Consider the following 23,179-nt stretch of genomic DNA (forward strand, 5'->3'; position numbering starts at 1 on the left):
TTGCATAAAAACTTAATTGTGTTAATTGTCTAAAACAGTAGGAGCACAGCTGAGGCCCCATAGAGGAGGGAGGTAGGAAGACCTTTTTCTCTGTGGGTCTGCTTGGTAATATCAGCAGGACAGCTGAAATAGCACCCTTTCCTTGAGATAGTATCTAGTCAGGATCTATATGCCCTTCAACAATATGGAAGGGTTCAATAGAATAGAGATAGAAATAGATTTCAATAGAAATATGATGTTCAGATACCTTCTTTCCTTTCCTCTGTGGAGACTGAAACGCTTGTTTTGCTTTGTTCTACTGATGTCTGAGAACTTAGCTTATTTTTGTATTGTCCTCAGCTTGATTTAGGAAGCTGGAATCAAATCTAGCTGCATGTGGATTTTTTTTTTAAATGGTGGCCTTGATTTCTTTGAAGCACACGTGAGCTAACTTAGGAACTGCAGTGCCAAACTATTAATGGGGTTTTAATTTTTGTATCTGTACATAAGTAGGTATGGCTCTGCAGAACTGACCAATGTAACTTTTATGTGTCTTTTCAATCCTGTGTTATCTGAGTATGTTTGAGGGGGGAAATCTTAAGTTCACTGCAAGCTTCAAAAAATGTCCTATTAAATATTTCCTGGTTTGTTTTTTTTTTTTCCCTTGTAAAAAACGCACTATTTTGCAACTCTGGAATAAGGGATGCAGGCAAAAGTTTCTTGTCTCAAACTTTCTTAAAACATTTTCTTTTCAAATTTATTCTGAGCTGTCTCTGTTTCCTCTTTTCCTACAGTACTCACTTTCTCTCTGATTCACTAGTGCTTGGTTTTACTAACCTTATAGTCAGAAGCTGAATCTTCTGAGAGATGGCTAGGGTGAGGAAAATGTCTTGAGAGATTGAGCTGGATGTGGGAAGAATAAGTCGGTAGTTTTTTAATATTTGCTGAACAGCCATAGTTTGAATGCAAAATTCACATGTGAGAAGCTTTCTCAGATTTTTCAGCACTTAGATCTCCAAAGGTGTCTTCCTTTTCGCTTTGGACAGATCCAGCATTTGTGATGATTCTGGAGAAAGGGATGAAAAACTACCTAAAACGATTGGTTTAGTTCGGGAATCCGCGCTCCAAACAGAAGGAGAGTCACTCAATAGACATGCGTTGCCAGGAGTAAGTGCTGACACAGCCTTTCTTGCTATTTGTAACTGCTTAGTATATATTTGTATACCTGTAAGCATAGGATACATGGGCATTGTAACTTCTATAGCAGCCTTTGAGAATTTATAATATTCTAGGAGGTTTTCACATCAGAAATTTAATGTGAATATCTTTAAGTTTCAGGAATGTTTCTTGAATTTAGAAATGAAGAAAATTCTGTATAAGAGCTTATTGTTGTTGTGAGTTTCAGCAATGTCCTATCACTAATCTGCTGCATAACCTGGCTAGAATGCTGAGGCTTATGCCCTGGTCTGTTTTGTTTGTTTGTTTAAAAACAAAATTAACTGTGTTTTATCCACCTTCCTAGGGACCATGTGCATTTTTATCCAAATGCTTTATGAAAGTAATGCCTTTGTTAACTTACAATGCTTTCTTGCTTGTGCTGTTTGTCGTTTAAAAAAATATCTCCTCTTATACTTCTGTCTGTCCTGTACATGAAGTTTATTAGAGGGTAGTTAAGCTGTGTTATCCTTGCCTTCGAAGGTCAGTTAGTCTGCTGCTGTGAGTACATGAAATCTTTCTTTATTTAAACTTCTGAAAATGTTTCAGAAGGAAGGGCGGAAAAATGCACTTGATATAATGAAGGGAAAACTCGTCTTTATGCCTGGGGTTGGTACAACTAAGCAAGCATGAGTGCTTCACTCATGGTGTTCTATGAATTTGTGAATGTATTTGGCTGGTTAGGAGGGCAAGTGCATTAGTAGCGGTATCTGAGGTGTGCACAGTGTCTAGTACAGTTACTGGGACTCCTGTGTGTAGTTGTAGGCCTAAAAGATTACAGATGGTTTTTCTTGATTAATAGATATCCCAAGGGAAAGATCTTCGAAAAGCAAATAAAGCACTAAAGCATTTCTTATGAACTTCACTAGGGTTGGGTACCTAACTGCTGTTTCTGATTTGGAAAGTTTGAGGGGGAGCAGGGGGCAGGGAGAAAGGAGACGATTGTAATAGTTTTTACTGCCATATAAATCTTCTGGGTGTTGTCACCTGCTAAAAGTGATCTGGAGGTTAAGCAGGCTTTAAACAGTTTTGCTGAAATCCAAGTTCATGGCTAGAGACTCATACCCAGCAAACAATACTGGTATTTGTCAGGTGTTAAAAGCTTAGTTAATCAGATGCTGGGTATCCCTCGTGGAAATCCTAGCAGTATAAAACAAGATTCTTGGAGAGCTGTAAGGGAGGCCTGGGAAGACTCTGGATGCTGCTGCAATTTGGGCTCTTCAGGATAACTGAAAATCTGCCCAGGTAGCCTTGGTTTGGACTTGTAAGTCTTATTTGCACAAGGAACGAGCCATTTAAAAATAATTGCTCTGCCTGGAAAATGTTTCATTTAACTACTGGGTGCCACTCCCAGAGATCTCTTGCGGGTGCTAAATCTAATTGGGCATGTTGGTAAGCAGTAATGCCAAGGAATTTGGTTTGTACACGAGGAAAAATGCTAGGATTCTCCCTTGAATAAATGGTCTTTTAAAAGTCCTTTAATTATAGTGTAAAAGTGCAGTCTTGATAAACGTGTAACTAAACCGTTTGGCTGACTGTTTCAGTGTAACTAAAATACATAATGATTGTGTTCAGCTATATGTGTCACTTGGTATTTCTCTAGGATGACAACACTGTTTCCCCAGCCCCAGGATTACAGCATTTTTTGTAGAAGCACAGGGGTAACAGTGGTGCTTCAAATGTATTTATCAAAAACCATCTACTGATGACACACAACACAGTTAACCACCTTCCAAAGACTGGAGGGAAACAGGCTTAACCTCTCCTTTGCTGCTCTGGTAGAAAAGTCAGTCCTAAAGCTCTCTTCAGAGGATGATCTGAACTAATGGAGGGGTTGGCTATAGTACTTGGCCTGTCTTGGGAAAAAAAGTGTTGTCAATAGCTGTCCATAGTTGCTTAAAGAACGTCTGTGTGCAACGCCAGTCGTGGCTCATCTGCTTCTCTAAGTGCAGTTCATCTCAATGTTGGGAACCTTATTGCCTGTATTTTTTTAGCATCTTCTTCCCTCCACGCCTTATAAGGAGGACTTCCAGTCCCAGAGCCTGCTGTTCACAAGTTAAAGCCTTGGCAGAGAGCTTAGCAGTACTGGACTAGCTCAGGAGAGAAATGTATATAGGGAAGAAGTTATACATCTTTAATTCCAGATCTTAAAATAATTACTATTTAGTGTAAAAAAACCAACAACAACAACAAACAAAACAAAACAAAACCCCCAAAAAACACCAAACAAACAAACAAAAAACAAACAGCACAAAAAACACCCCCAAAAACCCCACAAACAAACAAACAAAAACCCAACAAAACCCACCCCCTCGAAAACCCCCAAACACTTCCCCCCCCCCCCCCAATCAACCCAAAAAACCCAAGAAAACTGTGTTTGAGTTGATCAGTTATTCTAGATGCCTCAGCATGAATCTTCTCTTCCCTGACTTCATGAAAGGCTTTTTTGTAGGAACTTTGCTCTTGTCTTCTGAGTTAAGCCTGACTTTCCTGCTCTGCTCATGGCATAGTGGGCTGCTCTGATGCTGCTGGTGGGAGTCCCACTTGTTCACCAGATCCTTAACTGTCATCAAAATGCTGTGAGAATTCCTCAGACTTGTGCTGGATCTGTGTGTCAATTTTTAGACTTTTTTACCACAACTAGTTCCTTTTTGAGCTCCATCAGAGTATTTTGACATGCAAATATTGGTTCTGTCCTGGTTCCTGTTGTGTGACTGAGTGTAACTTCAGGCATGGTAGCTCCTTTCAATAGGAGCATTTGTTAATAGACCTGCTTTACTGATGCAGTCTTCCCTTTTTTTTTTTTGACCTTGAGGGAGTATATTTGCCTGCTTATACTGCAGTCAAATTCATACTTGTCTCTGTTTTCCAGCCACCCATCTTCTGCTAATGGCCCTCAGCTGCACAAAAACGTATATGGTCTTTATTTTGAAAAAATCCAATAAGTGCAGGAAGTACATGATGGCTATTCAAGTAGGGGATGCTCTTGCTTTTTTTGAGTTAGTGCTGAATAATCTTTAGGGATGATGGTATTGCAGATGAATCAGAACTACTCAGTTGAGGAGCTCTGATCTTATTTATTATGGTCTGTGTACTACTGCGTATGGGGGGTTGTACTACTGTTGATCCCAGCAGTTCCACTGGAGGCAGTGGGAGCTTTGAGGAGAGGTTTGGAATGAAAACTATGATTTGAAGCTAGTAGCCAAGCTTTTTGAGTGGCGTTTTGAGATGTACGAACCTTGTGCATAGTTTCACTAGAAGTTACTTCTTGCAGTGTGCAATGGCATGTAAGCTTAGCCACCAGTTATTATAGTTCAGGGTTAAGAGCTGCATCATTGATTCAGTGACTGATGTTTTGGGGCATTTCCTCCTTATGTTTTGGAGATGGGAAATGATACTCCATTGCCTTGTTTCTGAGAAATAACATTTTATAGGTAGGATGGCTCTAGATAGTGGTTTAAAACATACCTTTTTTCTGTCAAAGAGTAGTGGAGCCCTATAAAGTAAGAACACCTTTCAAATACATGATTGGGATGATCTAATTTTGCTGAAACAGGGAGGCCCTGCCTATTTCACTGTGCTTCCCCTTGAGATTGTTGGACCCTTTGCTAAACTGGCAGGAAAAAAGCCTAACTGATCAATAAAAAGTAAATAATCTGTGTTAGGTTAATGAATTTATAAACGCTAGTGTTGATGCAGGGAAGAGGGGACCAAACTGTGCAGGTGGGTTCAAGGGGACTGGATGGGGAGTAAACTGTCCCTTTTAAGGCAGCTCTTTGTATAACAGTACAAGTGAGTAAGTCTGTCTCTTGTTACCAGGGTAAAGTAAAAGTCTGAATTAAAGAAGGGAGGTGGGCTGGCGTGAGGAAACAAGGGAGAAATTAGTGCTTGACTGTGTGACAATTGAGCAGATAGAACTTGTGGCTTCCTTTATATGGCATTCTTCTCTGAAAGTTACTTTCTCTTTTTTTTTTTTTTTAATGGTCTGTGACTACTGATGCTTTTTTTTTTTCTCTTGGTTGTTTCAGGTGGAGGAGTCCCCAAGTGAGAAGCAAGTAAAGAGCAGCCTTCTTCCATCTTCAGAAAGAAAACCTGTTAAGCTAGTCAGGAGCAGGTCTTTAGAAAAGTCCTTGGACCTGAATGAGAATGAAAATCTTCCAGAGAAGAGCAGTGCCTCAGATAGTGAAGAAGGTAAATCTCTTAACACTTGGGATCTGTAAGACAACCTGACTCTGGTGTTCCATCTCACCTGTGGAGCAAGTTAGAGAACTTTCTGATCTTATGAAACTTGTTTGCTCATTTGTTTCACAGAATTGCAGCAAAAACATCTTTGTGTCTTACTTAGTTTCTAGGAAGAAAAAAAGTTGGGGCATTTAGAATGAAAATGAATTGTGGGTTTGAGTTTTCTCCTTCGGTGGGTAAAGAGTTGCTAACAGCTTAAACTTAAAAAAAAAAAAGTTTCTTGACGATGTGGTGATGTTTGTTCACTTTCTGTGCTCTCATGCTCTCACAGGTATTTAAAATATTGTCCTTCCTTTTGTTTTCACTTCTTGGGAACTGAGGGGAAACATTTCAGACTGTTTCCCCGTTTCTGAAAGGTTCCCCCACCTTCCCCATCCCCCTTCTTTACACTTCTACTTTCTTAAATCATGTGGTTTTCAATGTTATTGATGGAGTAAACAGAGGAACTCACTCAAAGTCCAGACAAGACAACTTCCCAGCTTTCAGGAGTGTATTGTGCATATTCTGAATCTGGTCTAAAGATGAAAAACCTTAACGTGTATCTTAGAGCAGATTATACTTCATGTGCCAACAGAGTTAATAGCTTAATGGATCCTAATATACCATCCTCATAACGCAAACCTCATGACCCAGTACAAGATGAGAAGAAATTTGGATACTACGGTAGTGCGGAGGCTGTAACTTGGCTGTTACGTCCTTCCTTTTGTCTTCTCACCACAGGAGAGAAAAGCGAGCTGTGTGTCTCATAGTGGTTTTGATATAAGCATTTTTGTTGTGTCCTGGGAGGAGTGTAAGGCCAGAATGTGCCTTCCGCCCAGGCTGGATGGTAGTGAGACTTGTGCTGAGGTCTGTGGGTGCTTGTTCTGTGGTCCCACAGTAGCCTCTGACTCAGAGTTCTTGCTCTCAAAGGTGAGCTTTTCACTGATTGTGGAGTACTTCTCTGTGCCAAAGGGCTGTAGTGGTTCAAACTTCAACTGAAGTTGTGGAGGGTATTCTGTTAAATATCTCAGTCTTGGACACTGTAAATGCCTTTAAAATAAGGTGTGCACAACCTGGATTGGTTCCAAAGTTGTATGGTGGCGTGCAAATGAAAGACAGAAAACTTCAGCAGTAGCAGTGTGCTCAGTAGCAGCTGAATATTTTTTCCATATGCAAAGGGATAACTTACTTTCATCACCTGTTGGTGGGAACAGAACAGTTCAGTTAATTGAGGCCAGTTTTTAATCTGACTGAGAACCTTTGCATCTCGTCATTTCAAACAGAGCTGGCAACAAGAGTTGCTTGCTGGTGTCACTATGTTGGGATCACTGAGGTGTCCAGGAAGGCTTTCAAAGTCATGGATTGACTTGGCTGCCTGCAGGTTGTGATTGTTTCCTGAGGATATACTTTATATTCAGCTAACTTTCCTTGTGCTCACCCATACTGCTTCTGTGTTTGCTTGAGTTCAGATTCCACTTAATGCATGTCAGGTTGTGTCATTTTTGTGACTATACCTATTTGAGCAGGCTGCTGTTTATGCTATACTCCTACACATTTAACAAGCTTCACAAATTAATTGGTTACTCCATCACAGGTGTATCTTTTAGAGCAGCAGAGAGTTTTGGCCTTCAGATGTTCTAGATATCTTGCATTTTTCCTACCCTCTTAGTACCACATCTCTCTCCTGTCTCTGGATTTAATTTTTTTTATGGCAAAGGTCTCCAATGAAATTGATTGAAAATAGTCCTGTTACCTTTCATGCTGCTGTTTGCCTAAATGATAGCAGTAAATACTCCCTGTCATCCCTGCATTGGTGATGTTGAATAAATAGAGCATATTAAATTGGAGATGTCTCTTTAATAAAAAGAGAACTGACTTCATGCTGCTTTTCTTATTTCTCTCCCTCCCCCAAGACTAGCGTTTGTTTTATTCAGAGCAGGATTTTCTAGTCCCACAACATTAATCTTTTCTCTCAGCTTCCCTTCTGCATGCTTAGAATTTTTTTCTTCTGTTTCTCTGTTTTCTATTGCAGTTGTCCCATACTCTTACAAGGTGAATTCCTTCATGCAAACGAAACTAGCTTTCCTACATGGCAAAGGTTTACCCATGCGATTAGTTTCTGTTGTGTCCTTTGGCTCATGCTCAGGCTGCCCATGGAGGTGTCCTGGCAAATAAGGTGAGGGGCAAACTCAAGACTGTTCTCTAACTCCAGGTCCACCTGATGCCCAAAGCTGGAATGACAGAGCCTTAGCAACACTAGTTCCCTTGCCCTGAGCAATTCTCACATTGCTCGCTTGGAGGATGGGGGGTGTGCATCTCTACGCACCACTGGTCTGTTGACCTGCATGTTGGTGCTTTTGCTTGGTTTCATAAATTGGAGTATAAATCTCGAGCCATGACAAACTTTTGGCTAAGCTAAAAATTAATATCTATGGTCTTGATTGTAGATTTCAGAAAAGAAATTTTAGTTCAAACACAGAGTATGTATTTCCAAAAATAGAGCCAGGAAATTCTGAATTTCCTCAGATGACTTTTGTATGTAGGGTGTGTTTTTTGTTTTGTTGTTGGTTTTAGGTTGGTTGTTTGGGTTTTTTTTTTTTTTTGGAATGATATTGTTCAGCAGCATTAAATACTTCAAAGAAAGAAAGAGGAAACAGGAAACTTGAAAACTGTCCTTTCAATTAGAAAGCTTTACTGTATACGGGGACATCATAAATTCCTGATCTCCTTGTATAACTTGACAGACTTACTGTATTGTTTCAATTTGTACTAATAACCACCTTAAATTAGTGGTCTGCAGGAAAGCATAACTGCTTGCACTATAGTGCTGTGAGATGGGTACAGTGGTGCCTTGACTTTTCTTGAAGATAGGGATATGAAATACAGGGTGGTTGAAATTGTTCAGCCCTGTTTTTTGGTTTTTTTCTTCCCCAAGATACAAAATTCATTTTAATCAAAATATTGAAAGCACATATTTTGTTGAATATATAACTACCAATTATTTGTTACTTTGGGGTTTGGAGGATATATGTTTGATTTATCTGAAGGCAAAAGGCCTAAGTTTTGGGGTTTTTTATCTTGTGAACTGGAAAAAGCTAGCATTGTCACAACACTACTCAGTACCTCCCCGGGCTAATTTTGTACTTAGTCTTTTAAAGTATGAGAGCTCTTTGATAATGGTTAATATTGCTGATGCAGTCGTTAAATAGATGGTGCCTGGAACATGTTCATTCCAGGAATTGGTTGTATTGACTTGATTTCGAGTGCATCTGGTTAAAGGCTCCTACCTGCATATTCTTCATGCAATGTGCAATTTTCCCCCATCCCCAGTGGCATGGAAATCCTCGACAGTGCCAAGATTTGCATATATCCCCCCCCCAGTCTTCACCCAACTCTGTGGAGTGGAAAGATCAGCAGTCTTGTTAATTTGTTTGATAGTCTCTGCTCTTATTGGTTCCGCTTTTCTAATTTGCTTGTGGTGTGTGTTTAGCTTCGAGCTGTTGGTTGTTAATGGGAATTTTAAGAACAAATTTTTTCCTGCCCCCTTTCCTCCCCTCCAGTTTTCTCTCTTTCTTTTCTTACACTGCAGATGTTTTCAAACCTCTGCAATCACTGCTGCATAATGGTATTATATTCAAAAATTATTTCACAGCTTGCCTTGCAGTGATAAAAATGACCTTACGAAGTACAAGGCAATAGTAGGGGAGGGAACAGACTTGCTGTCTTCATGCTGAACCAGGACACTCTGGGTAATATGTTTACTTCTGGATTTTTGGGTCCCTAGGGATCCTGACCTAAAGTCAGAATAATCTTATGTTATCTTATCAGACAGTAGCTCTAGTTCGTCTATAAATGTATTCAGGCTAAGAGTTAGTGGTTGATAATTGCATACTGCTGAGGGGTTAGAACAGCATTTAAAAGTTAAGGAGTTAGACTGATATCTATATACCCACACAAAACAATTTGTTCACAAACAGTATTTCTAAGCCAGTCCTGGGTAAAATGCTTGATGCTGCTCTAGTATGGAGATAAATAAAAGGCAGGTAGGCTTACCTGTCTGAGTTAAAACAAGCAAAAGAAAACAGTAGACAAATGCACATATTCATTTGTAGGAGACATGAGTGGTTACAGCGTTCTGTTCAAAATGCAAGTGTGTAAAATGCATGCTTATTCTTTGCTCTGCTACTGTTTCTGCTTGCTGCTTCATCTAGGATTTCTACAGATAAGCTCTGAGAAGCCCAGATGGAAGGGACTTGAAGCTTGTCAAGCTCTATGCAGCGACTTGCTTCCACAGATGTGGAACTCCCAGCAGCATTCATACACACGTGCACCTTGCAGACCTATCATCTGAAAGATTTCCAGAAAGTCTGGAAAACAGCTGTTTGAATCCTAGCATCTGAAGTGGCTGATGGGCCTGATACATCAACGCAGTTTCAGCCTGGATTTGCTGAAAATACTGTGATAATGCCGTTTATAAAAATTGTTTGTTTGTTCCAAGAGCTGAGAGGGATTGCAAGTAAAAAACATATTTCTCCATAGATCCTCTCATGCACTTGGTGCTTCATTGACTATTCCTTGTTACAGACATGACTAGATGGAAATTGCATAGGTAAATCAACTAACAGGAAATTTTGTAGACCCATGGATGCTCTTGCTTAAGACTCAGTACAAGGAGGACAGACTTCATGCTTGAAGAGTAAAATATCTCAGTAGCAAGGCCTGCACCTTAAGGGAATAATGAATGGGCTTTGTGCATATGGTAAGCTGGTGTGCCTTACCAAATTACCTTGCATCAGCAGAAACATAGGAGCTGTCCTCAGATGTTTTAGGTGAACATAAAGTTGCATCACTTAGCTAAGCTTCACTGAGGCAAAGGTAACTTGTATCATCTTGTGTTCGCTAAGACATATACAAATAGCTGCCAGAGCTTATCTGATGCATGGTGACTCGATCGTGTGTCTGGGCCTTCCTATTTTTTTTTTAAAGTGGTAGCAGATTTCTTTGATATGTTAAGGCCCAGCTGAGTAAGACTCAACCAGAGTAACTAGGTTTGAATTACGTGGTATCCAACTCCATGCACATTAGCTGATGTGCAGTAGGCAAAGGGGATGTCAACATCAATATCTGAGGTTTCCTGTCTCTTAGCAAAAGAGAGGAAGTGGGGAGTGCACTCAGAAAAGAGAGGTCTGTAATGTTGAGGTCTTGTTAGCTGAGGTGAAACTTACAGTTCACTCAGTCTGCATTTTGCTGGAATTAGGTTCAGCTCTGGGAGGAACTATGGTGAAGACAAGCTGAAAACCCAGGCTGAATTTTAGGCTTCCCACAGAATGTTTCAGCACAGCAGAATCTGTATTCTAGCATGTAATGACTGCATCTTGGCTGGTTAAATAGGCCTCTTAAAATGCGTGCTTGCTTTCTGTCCCACCTCACAATTGGATAAATTTCCAACTGCATAAGCAGAACATGATGTGGGAAGGAAGTCCATCTCTTGTGCAAGCACAGAAATATGACACTCATGCTTCACTTTTGGGATCCTATGTTGAAGCCTGATTGGGCCGAAGAGAACTTTTTTGGAGACAGATGTGTAACTGGGACTTCTATGAGGCTAGAAGCAGTACCAGAGGAGAAATGTGCTCAGAGTCAGAATTGAATTTTGCTGGGGACTGTTGTGGTGTTCAGTTGCTGCATTTGCATTTATCAATACAGGCTGCTACGAAGCAGTAGGGTCTTAAGTGCTGTAACCTTAGCCTATAGGCAGCTTGCGAACTATAGCTTGATATTCAGGGTACCTTTGCATTGGGGGCTGGCACTGACCTTTGCTAGCTCTGAGCATTCATTTCTATCAGTTGAAAGGTTCGACATTCTGACTTCTGTCTCACTTCTGCAAGATTTGCTTTCAGGCTTTTTGTTTTGTTTTAGTAACGTGTGGGTGTGGTGGGTTTTTTGTTTGATTTTGGTAATTACAGTTTGGGATGGACTGGTTTCTGAAGCATAAGCAGATTGAGTTGGGGTTGACATAGGAAACTGCTTGTCCTCCAGGATTATAATTCTGTCCCTTATCTCTTGCAACAGTGGCTGAGACAACCACAAAGCTGAGTCATGCCAGTAACCACCAAGAAGCGGAAATAGCAAAGATCAGTGCTGCAGCCACAGAATGCCACTGGGGTGCTTGCTGGTGGTTTTGAAATAGGGGTCGGTCATTAAGCATCTTAGTGCCCTTTTCAGGACTGCAAAATGGAGCAGGCTATCTCTTGCATTCCTCTTATTTAGAAGTATGGAGGGAGGAACAGTTTGGGAGTCTTATCTGGTCTCTTAGACCCTGGACACTACCAAGCATTACAGATGTTACAAGCAGAATTCTGAAACTAGCCACAAGTGAGAAGAAAGCTAGTATGGTTTCACTGGCCTGCTTGCTGTGCACATGTCCTTTGTACAATAGGCACACACATTAATGAAGATTATGCTAACCTTGTGTCTTCTCCAGGTTTCCTGTAGGATTAATAGAATACTGAAGGCGAAACTAAAGGGATGGGACCTTGTGATGTTGACTTATGAATTTGTTTGCACAGGGAAATGGCGGGGGGGGGCATTGAAAAATCAGTTCTGGACTTTGCTCCTGAAGACAGCCTACCTACCAAAACATGTGCCGCTATCACTGCTGGGTTTCTGAGAGTGAGAAACAAATGCTGATGCAAACTTGGGAAGGATTTGAGCTGTAATAAAGCTTAGAATATTACAAAGTTTCTTATTAATACTGTTCTTTTCTTAATCTGATCTCTCTGCCTTTCCTTAGCAGTGAAGGAGGCTGTCTCTGAGAATGATCTCTATGGGAGACTTTTTATAAACAGAGTTTTCCACATCACTGCAGACAAGATGTTTGAAATCCTTTTCACCAATTCTCACTTCATGCAGAGGTTTCTCAGTTCCAGGAGTATAGTAGGTAATGCACTCTTCTCCCTTCTATCTGTGTTGCAAACTATCCCAAAAATTCCAACCTCTGAGAAATGTTACATAGGGCTAAGTTGAATTTAAAGTTTCTCCTTGCTTTAAAATAATTTTGAAACTTTAAAGTTCCTCTATGAGAAAGGGTATTTAAAGCTAGCCTGTTGTTTCCGTTGATCAGTCACATCTTGAAGAAAAAACCTTGTTTCAGTGCACCACAAAACTGCACCTTAATGCCTGAATTTTGGGTGGGCTATGAAGTTGATGCATTCTGTGGAGTATTTCTGATTACAGTGTGTCCCAGAAATAGTGAAAAGTGTATGGCAGGCACACAGGCAAAATCACTACATCCCCCTAAATGATACTCACAGGCTTTAATTTTCTGGATGAGTAAATTTTATTCACTGAGATCATAAGAACAGAAAATGAAGTCAAAAAGGGTAATATTTATTCAGTGTCAGCTTGGAAGGCGAAGTGGCAAAAGCTTTTGATAATGCTAAGTGAATCTATTCAACTTTAAGCAGAAGGGAAATGACATATTTTCATTTAATTCCTTACTCTTGTCCCCACCCTCAAGCCTCTTTCAGTAGACTCGGGTTCAGCTACTTAGTGCCTCACCTTTGTTCGTCAATGAACTACAATCTTCCCTTTTCCTGCAAAGAGCACACATTTGGAATCAGTTTTCTGTCTCTTCCCACCACTGTTCTTAAACTGTTAAGATATGAAAAGGTAGAGATAATGCCTTTTAGGTAATCTGCATGTGAGATTTTGCATGACTTCTCATCTAGATGCTGTATCAACCCCTTGGAATAGAGATTCCAGTGGAAATCAGTTGAGGACTTTGACGTACACTGTAACGATTAACAATCCACTTTGTGGGAAATTCACAACTGCAACTGAAAAGCAGGTACACTGTGTGTGTGTGTGTGTCTGGTGCCCTTTAAAGCAAGGGAGAGGTCAACTCTACAGTCTGTCAGAGATCTGATCATGGATTAGAATTCAGTGAGCTGAATGTGGATCTGCAGTTTAAACACAGCATCTCTAAGGGTAGTTTGCCTGCCCTGTCACCATTAGTGAGGAGATGCCGATGAAATCAGAGAGGCTTTCTCTGATGATGTCTGTAAGCTTCTCCAACAAAGTCTGTGGGGGAAAATATTAACATAGGGGGTGAAAAGATACAATGAAATGCTTTCAATGTCCACTTCTGAGCTTCCCAGTATGAGAGGGAGATGGAAAGACTCCAGTGAAGGGCCACTAAAATGATTAAGGGACTGGAGCATCTCATATGAGAAATGGCTGAGAGCTGGGATTGTTCAGCCTGGAGAAGAGAAGGCTCAGGGGCGCTCCTACAACGTATATAAGTATCTGAAGGGAGGGTGCAAAGATGGCCAAGCCAGGCCTTCACCACCAAAGGCCACACTTTTTGGTGGTGCCCAGTGACAAGACCAGAGGTGATGGACATGAATTGAAACGCAATGGTTCCCTTTGAACATCAGGAAACACTTTTTACTGTGAGGGTGATGGAGCACTGGAACGGGTTGTCCACAGAGGTTGTGTCATCTCCTTCCTTGGAGATATTGGAAAGCCATCTGGGCATGGTGCTGGGCAGCTAGCTCTAGATGGCCCTCCTTGAGCAGGGTTCTCAGACAAGATGACCAGCAGAGGTGCCTTCCAATCTCAACCATTCTGTAGTTCTGCTTTGGGAAAGGTCTTACAGGTCAGTCTCGAAGAGCTGTGGTCATGAGTCAGTGGCCAGCCTTGCATCTGGTACTTGAAATGGCAGTGGGGAGGTACTGCTGCTGCCTATGTTGGCTTTAGCAGGAGGCATCTTCTCTTTCCCCGCACCATCTATACTTGCCATTCTTAACTGCTTTTTATTGTGATTGTTCAGGCTTTCTCCCTACTCTAGTTCACTTGGGGTTAGTTGATCTAGCCTAAGGAATTCAGGCTAAAAGGTGGGGGGCGGGGAATAGCTGGTACCATGAATATACCTTCTTATTTTTATTTTCTTTTATGATAGATCCTGCATAAGCAGAGCCAGAAAGGTCAGTCTTATCAGGTGGATGCTGAGGTACTGACCCATGACGTCCCCTATCATGATTATTTCTACACTGTGAACAGATACTGCATCAGCCGCACATCCAGTCACAAGTGTCGATTACGGTGAGCTTGAGTGGTGCACAGTGGGAGGGGAGAAGCCAAGGTACTTATGTTATGGGTTGGTGAACTGTGCTTATCAAAAGATCTGCCAACGACATAAAGAAGGTCAGCTTCTCTTAAAGTTGGGGATCTCTTCTGAAAAATAAGCTTGGTTTATCTTTTGTCACGTGTATGTGGGACTTGGATCTCATTAACACAGTGAGAAATGAACTCTTGTGTTGACTCTCTGAGGTTCAGAACTCATCTCCAAGACTGAACTGGGTTCTGACCTGCCCTGCGTTTTTGAGTGCAGCTGTGTGAGTGGGATAAATTTGAACTATCTGAGATGTCTTACTACAAAGTTTCCCAGATATCCTTGCTAAGGACTTTCAGAGGAGGATGGTTTCACAGGAAGGTGCAGGGAAGGTGGAATGTACCTACTTTTGCAGGGGGGGTACTTAGGTGAATCAGACTTCATTATTAAACTACTTAGATAGGGGAGTCTTAAAAGGCACTTGCCTTTGCGCTCCCATTTGTGGAAAATGCCTGAAGTGATCAAGTTCCATGTTCAGTGCATCTGTGTGACTTTCTGACAGCATAATCCTTGGTAGCTTTTGTGCTGCCTTTAAGACCTTTTATTTCAAACATTGTCAGCACCCAGGAAAGGTAAGCAAGCCTGGATTTTATTCTGGCTTATCTCTGGCTGTAAAAGTGCTGAAGACTCTCTAGCAGGAGAAGGGAAGAAAGGTCCTTTAATAAATGTTCTGGATGATTTTTTTCTTGAGCGAGTCATTCTTCCTCTTTGAAGGCTATATTTATTTTATCTGGGACATGTGGCAACCCTAGGGTAAGAGGAAAACCTGGGTTTCAATATGGTGCACAGAGTATGCATGTGTAGAGTAGAAGGTGCATGGTGGTGTTGCAGCTGGCTTTATTATATGTATACTGTGTTTAAAATGGAGCAGAAAATCTATTTGAAAGATGCTATTTTGTTAGACTAGAAACACAGTGGGCTTATGTTGATTTGGGTGATTATTTGAAAATGTTGAAAAGAGTGTATTCTAGGACAGTCAGTGTTCTTGACCTAAACAAATCAAAACCACAGGCTGTCCTTTATGAAGAGCTTTGGGATTCATTCAGTTGTTAGAAGCAGCCCTCTGAGGGATTCTCCTCCAACTCATTTCTATTTTGGAAGCATTATTGATTAGCTTGACCTGGGGAACGCAAGGCAGGAATGTTACTTCCCCTTGGTTATGGTCACAGAAAGATTTTAGTTTCTGTCTACTCAGGGTAGGAACTGAGCACTTGGTCCATGAGTGGTGATAATAAATTTCACCTGCTGCCATTGCAGTGCCCATGTAATACGTTGTGTGTACACATACAGAGTAAGACGCAGGGCTTTATGATCTGAAAGCCTGAAGCCTATTTTAAATGTGTGTTAAAATAAGAACACTTCAGAGGAGAGAAATTCTCTGCTAGTCTGAGTCTGAAGGAAAACACTTCAAAATGTTTCCCATAATTTGGACATCAGATCTCCTGAGGCTTTAGATAGATACGTTGTCTTTGCTACTGTGTGTGTCTTGCCTTGCTTCAGTGCAAGTGCTGCCCAGGTGGAAAGCCCAGGCAGTTCCAGTTGGTATTTCAGATTATGGATGTAAGCTAGAGACCTGCTTCTGATAAAAGCTTTCTGCTATCACTATGCTACCTAGAAGAGCCCTCTTTCACTATTGCATTCTGTTGATTAGGGTTTCTGCAGAAGTGAAGTACAAAAAACAGCCTTGGGGCCTTGTCAAGTCTGTAATAGAGAAGAATACCTGGGGAGGAATACAGGAAAACTTCAAACAACTTGGTGAGGCATTTTCTTCATTGTACTGTAGTAAGGAGGCTACCTTTCCTATCTATGTTTTCATGTCTGTCAAACGTGATTCCTTAAAGAACAGTTTGAAAAGAAGGCAACACCAAAGGAATCTGGAAGTCAGACGTTCCTGTCGTCAATATATCTGCCAGTTGCAGGGTATAAAAGAAGCCTAGCAGCTTAATGCTAACAAGGAGCTCTTGTATACCTTGTCATAATTCCTTTCTGAAGGAAACATGAGGAGCAGCAGGAAAGCTGTTGCTCTCAACTGCACGTGCCTGTCTTTAAGTATTTCCTTGATTGTGGGTAAGAAGAGAAGCAGTGGCACTTGGCAGGCGCCCTGGCTATGTCTGTTAACAGCCTGGCCAGTCATGGCTGCAGGCTCACAGTCTAACACAATTCCTAGTCTCAGTCTAACAGTGTCTGGAAATGCTCTTTCAACTGCTGTCTAACACATCGTTAAACAATCCTGCACAGGCTGAATGTACACCGTATCTGAAAAGTGTGCTAAGTGCCCTCTAGCAAATAGGACGGGTAGTACAGGTCAAGGTGTAGTTTATGCCAATTACTTGCTTTAACCTCATTTACTAGAAGGTGCACTTATTCCGCTCACTGCCAGCCTCCATATCTCACAATGTAAGTCTTCAGTGCTAGGCTTTTCAGCTTTCCTTTTAAAAGTTCAGTAACCTTATTTTTTCCGCTGCAGAATCAGATCTCCTAATGGAGGAATATGCAATTAATCAGTCCATAGAAGACTCTGGAAAATTAGTTGCCCTGAGACGAAGGCGACGCACTTTACACCGGAGTCTGGCAGAGTCACTTCCCAAACGCTCTTCCCAGCACTCCTCTGGTGACATGGGAGTAGAGTCCAAGGGCAGCATAATTGGTAGGAATTTTTATATCAGGTGTTTTCCAAAAGTGTGTTCAAGAAAGCTTAACTCCTAAAATGGTGCAAGAGTAACACTTGCGCATATGTTACACTCATTGTCTTTATCTATTGGTGTGACAGCAAATGCTCTAGTGTGTTCAAGCTTACATAAAATAGATTTGGAGCATGCATAGTCACTTTTATGATGAGTATCTCATGAAATCAAACCTAATCTCACCTTCTGTTTCTAAAACAGCAAACAAAAACCAACCCAAATCTAAAATGCTGCACTGTACCTGTATAGAATTGAAAATGAGATGGGATCAGAAAGAAACTGAACCTGACTATTGTAAAGCCGCTGAAAAAGGGCTTTATTTGTTCAGATAACTGCACACCCAAGTCATGAGTTGATTAAACTTTGTCACTCACCTCTTGGCCCTGCCATCTTGGGGGTTGGGGGACACACACAGGGGTTTGGTTTGGGGGGGGTTGTTTGTTTTTTAATATTAAGGAGTCTGTTTCCCATCTGCTTCTGTAATTTCTGAGTCACTGAAGCATTTCTTGCAGTTCCACTGCCCCTAGGCACGACACACTTGGTCACTAGCATATACAGTATTAGCTACGCCTACAGAGATGAGGAACATCTGTGCACAATGTGTGCCAGAGAATGGTGGATTTCATGACACAGGTTGAATTGTAGACACTGAAGTAGGAGCAAGTGTTCCTTCCTAAAGGGGGAGACAACCCTGAGTGTGGCACTGGGAGAACACTTGGACCAACAGCATGTGTAATGGACTGTTTACCTAACTGAGATTACTTCCCGATTACTTAATTTTGCTACTGCTGCTCAACCTTTTCAGGTGAGCGTGTCTGTCTCAGTATACACTACAGCTTTCTTCTATGGCCTTTGTCCAGGGCAGAAAATGTGAGTGCAAGGAACTGTTTTAGGAGAACAGGTAATTATATTGAAAGATTAGCCTGCCCACAGTGGTAGGTGATTGCTGCTCAGTTTGGAGAGGACGTGCACACTTCCTCTCCCTGTTGCCTAAGGACTAGCAGATGCTCTTTCAAAAGGCTGTCTTCAGGCCAAGATATAAACAAAGCCACTAAGGATGGGACAAGTTACAGGAGAACTTGATTTGACACCAGTTGTCAGAGACGAATGTGGGCAGGAGAACAAGCAGTAGAGAGCCACTTTGCAGCCTGACGCTGCTTGTGTGTGACTAGCAGCGTATGTGTTGGATGAGTATTAGTAATGGATGGACTGCAGCTGTCTCAGGCTATCTAGGTTTAATGTGAACATGCCCCAGCGCTGTGTTCTACCCAGCATACTGGGATAGGGGGAATCCTGCTCCTGATGGAAGAGCCTGACTGTCCAGCTGGCTTGTCTGAGGTGACTGCAGAAATGCCTTGGTGAATGTTGGAGATGATCCTGTACACCCACATGATATGTTATTTTTTTCCATCAGAAGTAGCTGAGCTATTCTGTGTGAAAGGTTGGGCACTGACATGTATCTACAGGCATCCTTTAGGAATGTTCTTCTGTACTTTTTAACCTCCTTCTCTTCCATGCCCTACAGGAAGGAAAAGAGATGCTGTAAGTAGGACCACCACCATCATTGTAGTAATGAGTGTCTTGTAAGTACTCACTTGCATTAAGTACTCACTTGCATTAAAAAATGGCTTGACTCAAGTTCATCTTGGTCTTTATCTGTCTTTGTCTGTACTTTACTTGCATGTTAACATTGCATGTAGCATGATAGAGCCTAACCTAATTTGAATGGAGCACTCGGGTATGGGAGGGGAATGGATTGACTTGAGATGACAGAATGAAAATGCTGACTTGCCAAACTAGTCTGCAGGTTTACTGAGGTCTGATACTGTAAAAAAAGTCTAGAATTTACTCGTTCCTAGTTTTAGAAGTTCCGGGAGGAGACACTGTTGTCATTCCAATTGGTTGCTACTACACAGTTTAATGCTAACAATAGGACAAGAGGAAATGGCCTCAAGTTGTGCCAGGGAAGGTTTAGATTGGACACCAGGAAAAACTTCTTTACTGAAAGAGTGGTTAAACATTGGAACAGGCTGCCCAGGGCAGTGGTGAAGTCACCATCCCTGGAGGTGTTCAAAAAAACGTGTAGATGTGGCACTTGGGGACATGGTTTAGTGGGCATGGTGTTGTTGGGTTGATGGTTGGACCTGATGATCTTCGAGATCTTTTCCAACTTTAATGATTCTATGGTAACTGCTAAGAATTGTTTGGATGGATCTTTTTTTTTCAGTATAGCACTGCTCTACATCTTTTTTTTTCTCCCAGAAGGATTCTCTTTTCTTAGCTGTTTTCAGCTAAGATCTTGTTCCTGTAGCATTGCAACGAAAATTGTTACAGGACTTGATTTTTGTTCTTTTCTCTCTACAGTTTGCTGCTCTTGGTCTTGCTGAATATAACACTGTTTCTCAAACTGTCAAAGATAGAGCACGCAGCTCAGTCCCTCTATCATGTCCAGCTTCAGGAAGAAAGCTCTTTGAAGTAAGTTGAATTTGCAATCTTTGCCTTTTCTCTTCCTCAGCTTATGTGAGAATCTGATCTAAAGAAATAAATTTTGAACAATGAAACTTGGTGGTAAGTTTTCAAAAGCTGCTGGGGCTTACTGCTCTTCTGTGGTCACTGGATACCGGCACAGACATGTTTGACTGCATCTTGCAGCAATAAATTTCTCCTTTGACAAGCTGTGTTTTGGGGGAGTGTTAACCTTAGCTTGCATTTATCACCCTGCTGTGACTCATCTGTGAATATCATAGTGCTGATCACAGAACCGAAGTGTTCACTTCATCCTGTGTGAAGCAGCATGATCTCAAATGTAACGGTAAAAGATTTATTTAGCTTTTTAGCCTCTTTCTGTGAGTGTGCTGCTAAATCTCCTCTCCCCTTCAAACTTTCATGTTAGGTGCCTTTCGTATTCAGACACATGGAAGAGGCTCAGATGTTGCTTCCTCTCTTGAGTATGGTGTCAGCAAACAAATTAAAAACAATAACCTGTTCTCAAGTATGGAAGTGGTGTGGTGACCTCCCATAGTGATCATCTCCGAACTGATCAGAGTAATTTCCTTCATAAGAAAGATCTTGCCCTCTGAAGTGTGAGAACTTACATTGTAGACATCTTGGTGGCTGTTGTCTGCTGTCTGAGGCAGCATCTTCAAGGCAACAGGGATTGAAATGCAACTGCAGGCAGCTTTTTATGTGCCTTTTGGAAAATGATGCTTTTAGCAATAGCAGAGCAATGGTGGCAGAGAGCAGTTGCTGTTGGAAAGGCATGGAGGTACTTGTTTCATGTTTATGATGTAATCTTAGTCTCTCAATCTCTTTCAGCATATCACCAGAAATGGTATCAAAAGAGGAGATCCCTCAATATGATAAGGAACAGGTTAAACACGTGAAGGGAGTTTTAAGAGACTCTATTGAAATGCTTGAGCAGGTAGGTCTGCCAGTCCTTCCTGGTGTGGTATTCTTGTTTCTCAACCCAAGTTTTCTCCCTTATGCTGTGATAGTTTTTGTTTGATGTCTTCTGGTGCTAACTAAAGTTTTCATGACTCTTTGACCTCTTTTGTCCTAGGCTTGAACTTGTACATATGCGATGCTCATGTTTCTGGTGGTTTGGGTTGTTTGTTTTTTGGTGGGGTTTTTTGACTAAGATTAAATACTCGTGTCGATTTTCTTAAACCTGTCAAGTACCTGTATTTACCAGATGTGTTGATGCAGTTCTGAATCATGACAAAGACTGGAGTGATTCAAAACAGCTCCTCTTTTTTTTTTTAAGATGACTCCAAACAATGTTAAGTATTTGCCCACCTCATTATGGAGTTCCTTCATTCAGGTTTATCCTGGCTTTTGCTCCCCACTACTCTTCTAAATGTTGATGAGAGCTTCACTTAGCCTTGGTATCAAAGAGGCACCTAACCTCCAGTGAAAAATAAAGAAGTTCTGTAGACCAGATGTTTCCGAGAGGCTCCATAGCTATGGAGTTAATCTTCCTTCTCAGGAAGGAATTTATACTTCTAGGCTCTTACATACTACAAACGCTATATAAAAAACTAGGTTGTTGAATGGTCTTGTCTCTCTCCGATCCTGAAGTCAAGGACTGGTAAACCCCTAGGCTGAAATTTCAACTCAGTAAGTGAAGGACAGTAAATTCATACTTTGTTTTTTACTTATAACCTATGAATGTTCTGATTTTAATTTCTTTTATTAAATCTTAAAATGTGACAGAAGAAATTATTAGATTAGGAAAGCTGTGGGGGAGTTCACATGTACCTCTATCCATCACCAGTTTGCTCTGTGTTCTCCCACGCACTAAAGGAGGGTAGAAAAAGAAGCCATTTTTTATCCTTCTTGTTCAGAGGTGTCTGCACACAAAATTGCTATTAATCTATTAACCATTTTGGTCACAGCTTGAAAAAGCTTCTGAGTTTCACTGTAGAAATGAATTTCCCTGTTCCCATGCCCTTTTCATTTTCTCTGCTTCCTACTCAAAGCAAACAATTCCTAATTCTGAAGTGTTAAACCACTTTTTGAACACACAGTGTAAAAAATAAAACCCAAACAAACAAAACCCCCCAAAAAACTACCAAAAGGTGATAATTCAACCATCCTTTTCATTCCAAATACCACTTTTGTCTGGAAGTCATGACACATCTTAGTACCTGTTACCTTGTGCTTTCTGGGGGTTATCAGTAAGCTAAACACAGTTTGTATGCCAAAATGCACTGGGAGGGCCAGATATTAAAAGAAAATTTATGCTTTGCTGCCATGTTCCTTAGACTATTTGCTATGAACATTATCTGTGACTACAGATGAGTGGGGTGGCTTATCTTCTGTACTATTGTCTGGCAAGGTGTCAAGACTTTGTCATACTGGACTGTTAGTGATTATAAACTGTACATAGCTGTTAGAGCACAGAAGGGCAACTGTTTAGAGAAACAGGGAGGAGGAAATTGCATTAAAAGAAAAGGAGGGAGGCATTATTTTCCTGATATTGCTCACCCATGGAGGAGACTAACTTAAGTAATTGGGGGGTATGATGGTTGTATTTTCACAGCTAAAGATCTCCCTTTCTGTGCTCCAAAGAAGCTTTGACCACTTGAACAGGACACAGAGCGGCAAGACTGAGAGTTAATGCCCACATCAGCTTTCTGTTCAAGACGTCAGAACAGATGTGTGTGTGAGGACTTGTGGGGTAGGGATTCTAACTGTCACCTTCAGACTCTTTACTAGTTGGCTCAAAAGCTGTGCGGAATAAAGGTTTCTGGAAGAAGTAAGTTGGGTTCTGCCGTAGCCTGGCCATCTGTCTCTCCTGCCAGCCCTCTGTCCTGGGGAGTCTTGCTTACGAGCAGTGCAGAGCTCTCAGATCCCATGGTGAGTGAGCAAGGGCAGTTGTACTGCCAGTTAACTGATCTGCAAATTTTGGAGGAGTGGAGAACACCCTCAGTGGAGAGCTAGGCTTGTCTGTAATGAAATTGCAGCATTTTATGTCAACTTTAAAAAAAAAAAAATGACCATCAGTGAAGAGTGTTTTGGAGAAAAAGAACAGACACAGGATCTTTATGTGCCTTTTTTTTTTTTAGCCATGGGGACCTTATGAAACAAGTCACCATCTTTAAGGATGAATATTTTTAAGATTAATTAACTAAACAGGAAATCGCTTGATACCTCTTTGCTAAATCTCTTGCATACTGTGAGCTTTGGCAGTCTGCCTTCTGCCATATGTTTCTAGCTCTCCCAGAGAAATTTCAGCCCTCGGTATTTTCCCTCCATCAAGGGCTGCTCTTCACTTCTTCAGCATCATGTGCCCACTGCTGATGAAACACCTTTTCTTCTGGCTTCAAGTTTTTTCTAAGCAGGTTGAGGGTAGGAAGACGAAAATAAAAATTAAAAGCGAGGGAAACAACATCCCTACGGGCTC

At 41.3% G+C, this 23,179-nt stretch overlaps 1 protein-coding gene across 2 annotated transcripts in view; it reads left to right on the forward strand.

Moving 5' to 3' along the window:
- GRAMD1C (GRAM domain containing 1C) overlaps window positions 1–22,393 on the forward strand; it is a 55,351-nt gene extending 32,958 nt beyond the window's left edge. For both annotated transcript variants that reach the window (XM_086464221.1, XM_086464212.1), the window contains exons 8-18: window positions 1,026–1,146; window positions 5,223–5,385; window positions 12,209–12,355; window positions 13,146–13,264; window positions 14,378–14,520; window positions 16,242–16,345; window positions 17,058–17,237; window positions 18,800–18,857; window positions 19,639–19,749; window positions 20,590–20,695; window positions 22,316–22,393. In XM_086464221.1, the coding sequence (XP_086320347.1) occupies window positions 1,026–1,146; window positions 5,223–5,385; window positions 12,209–12,355; window positions 13,146–13,264; window positions 14,378–14,520; window positions 16,242–16,345; window positions 17,058–17,237; window positions 18,800–18,857; window positions 19,639–19,749; window positions 20,590–20,695; window positions 22,316–22,393 (1,330 nt within the window). The remainder of the gene's footprint in view (window positions 1–1,025; window positions 1,147–5,222; window positions 5,386–12,208; window positions 12,356–13,145; window positions 13,265–14,377; window positions 14,521–16,241; window positions 16,346–17,057; window positions 17,238–18,799; window positions 18,858–19,638; window positions 19,750–20,589; window positions 20,696–22,315) is intronic.
- Window positions 22,394–23,179: the final 786 nt, after the last annotated feature.

Source organism: Leptosomus discolor, chromosome 1, assembly GCF_034619465.1.
Source record: "Leptosomus discolor isolate bLepDis1 chromosome 1, bLepDis1.hap2, whole genome shotgun sequence".
Lineage (NCBI taxonomy): Eukaryota > Metazoa > Chordata > Aves > Leptosomiformes > Leptosomidae > Leptosomus > Leptosomus discolor.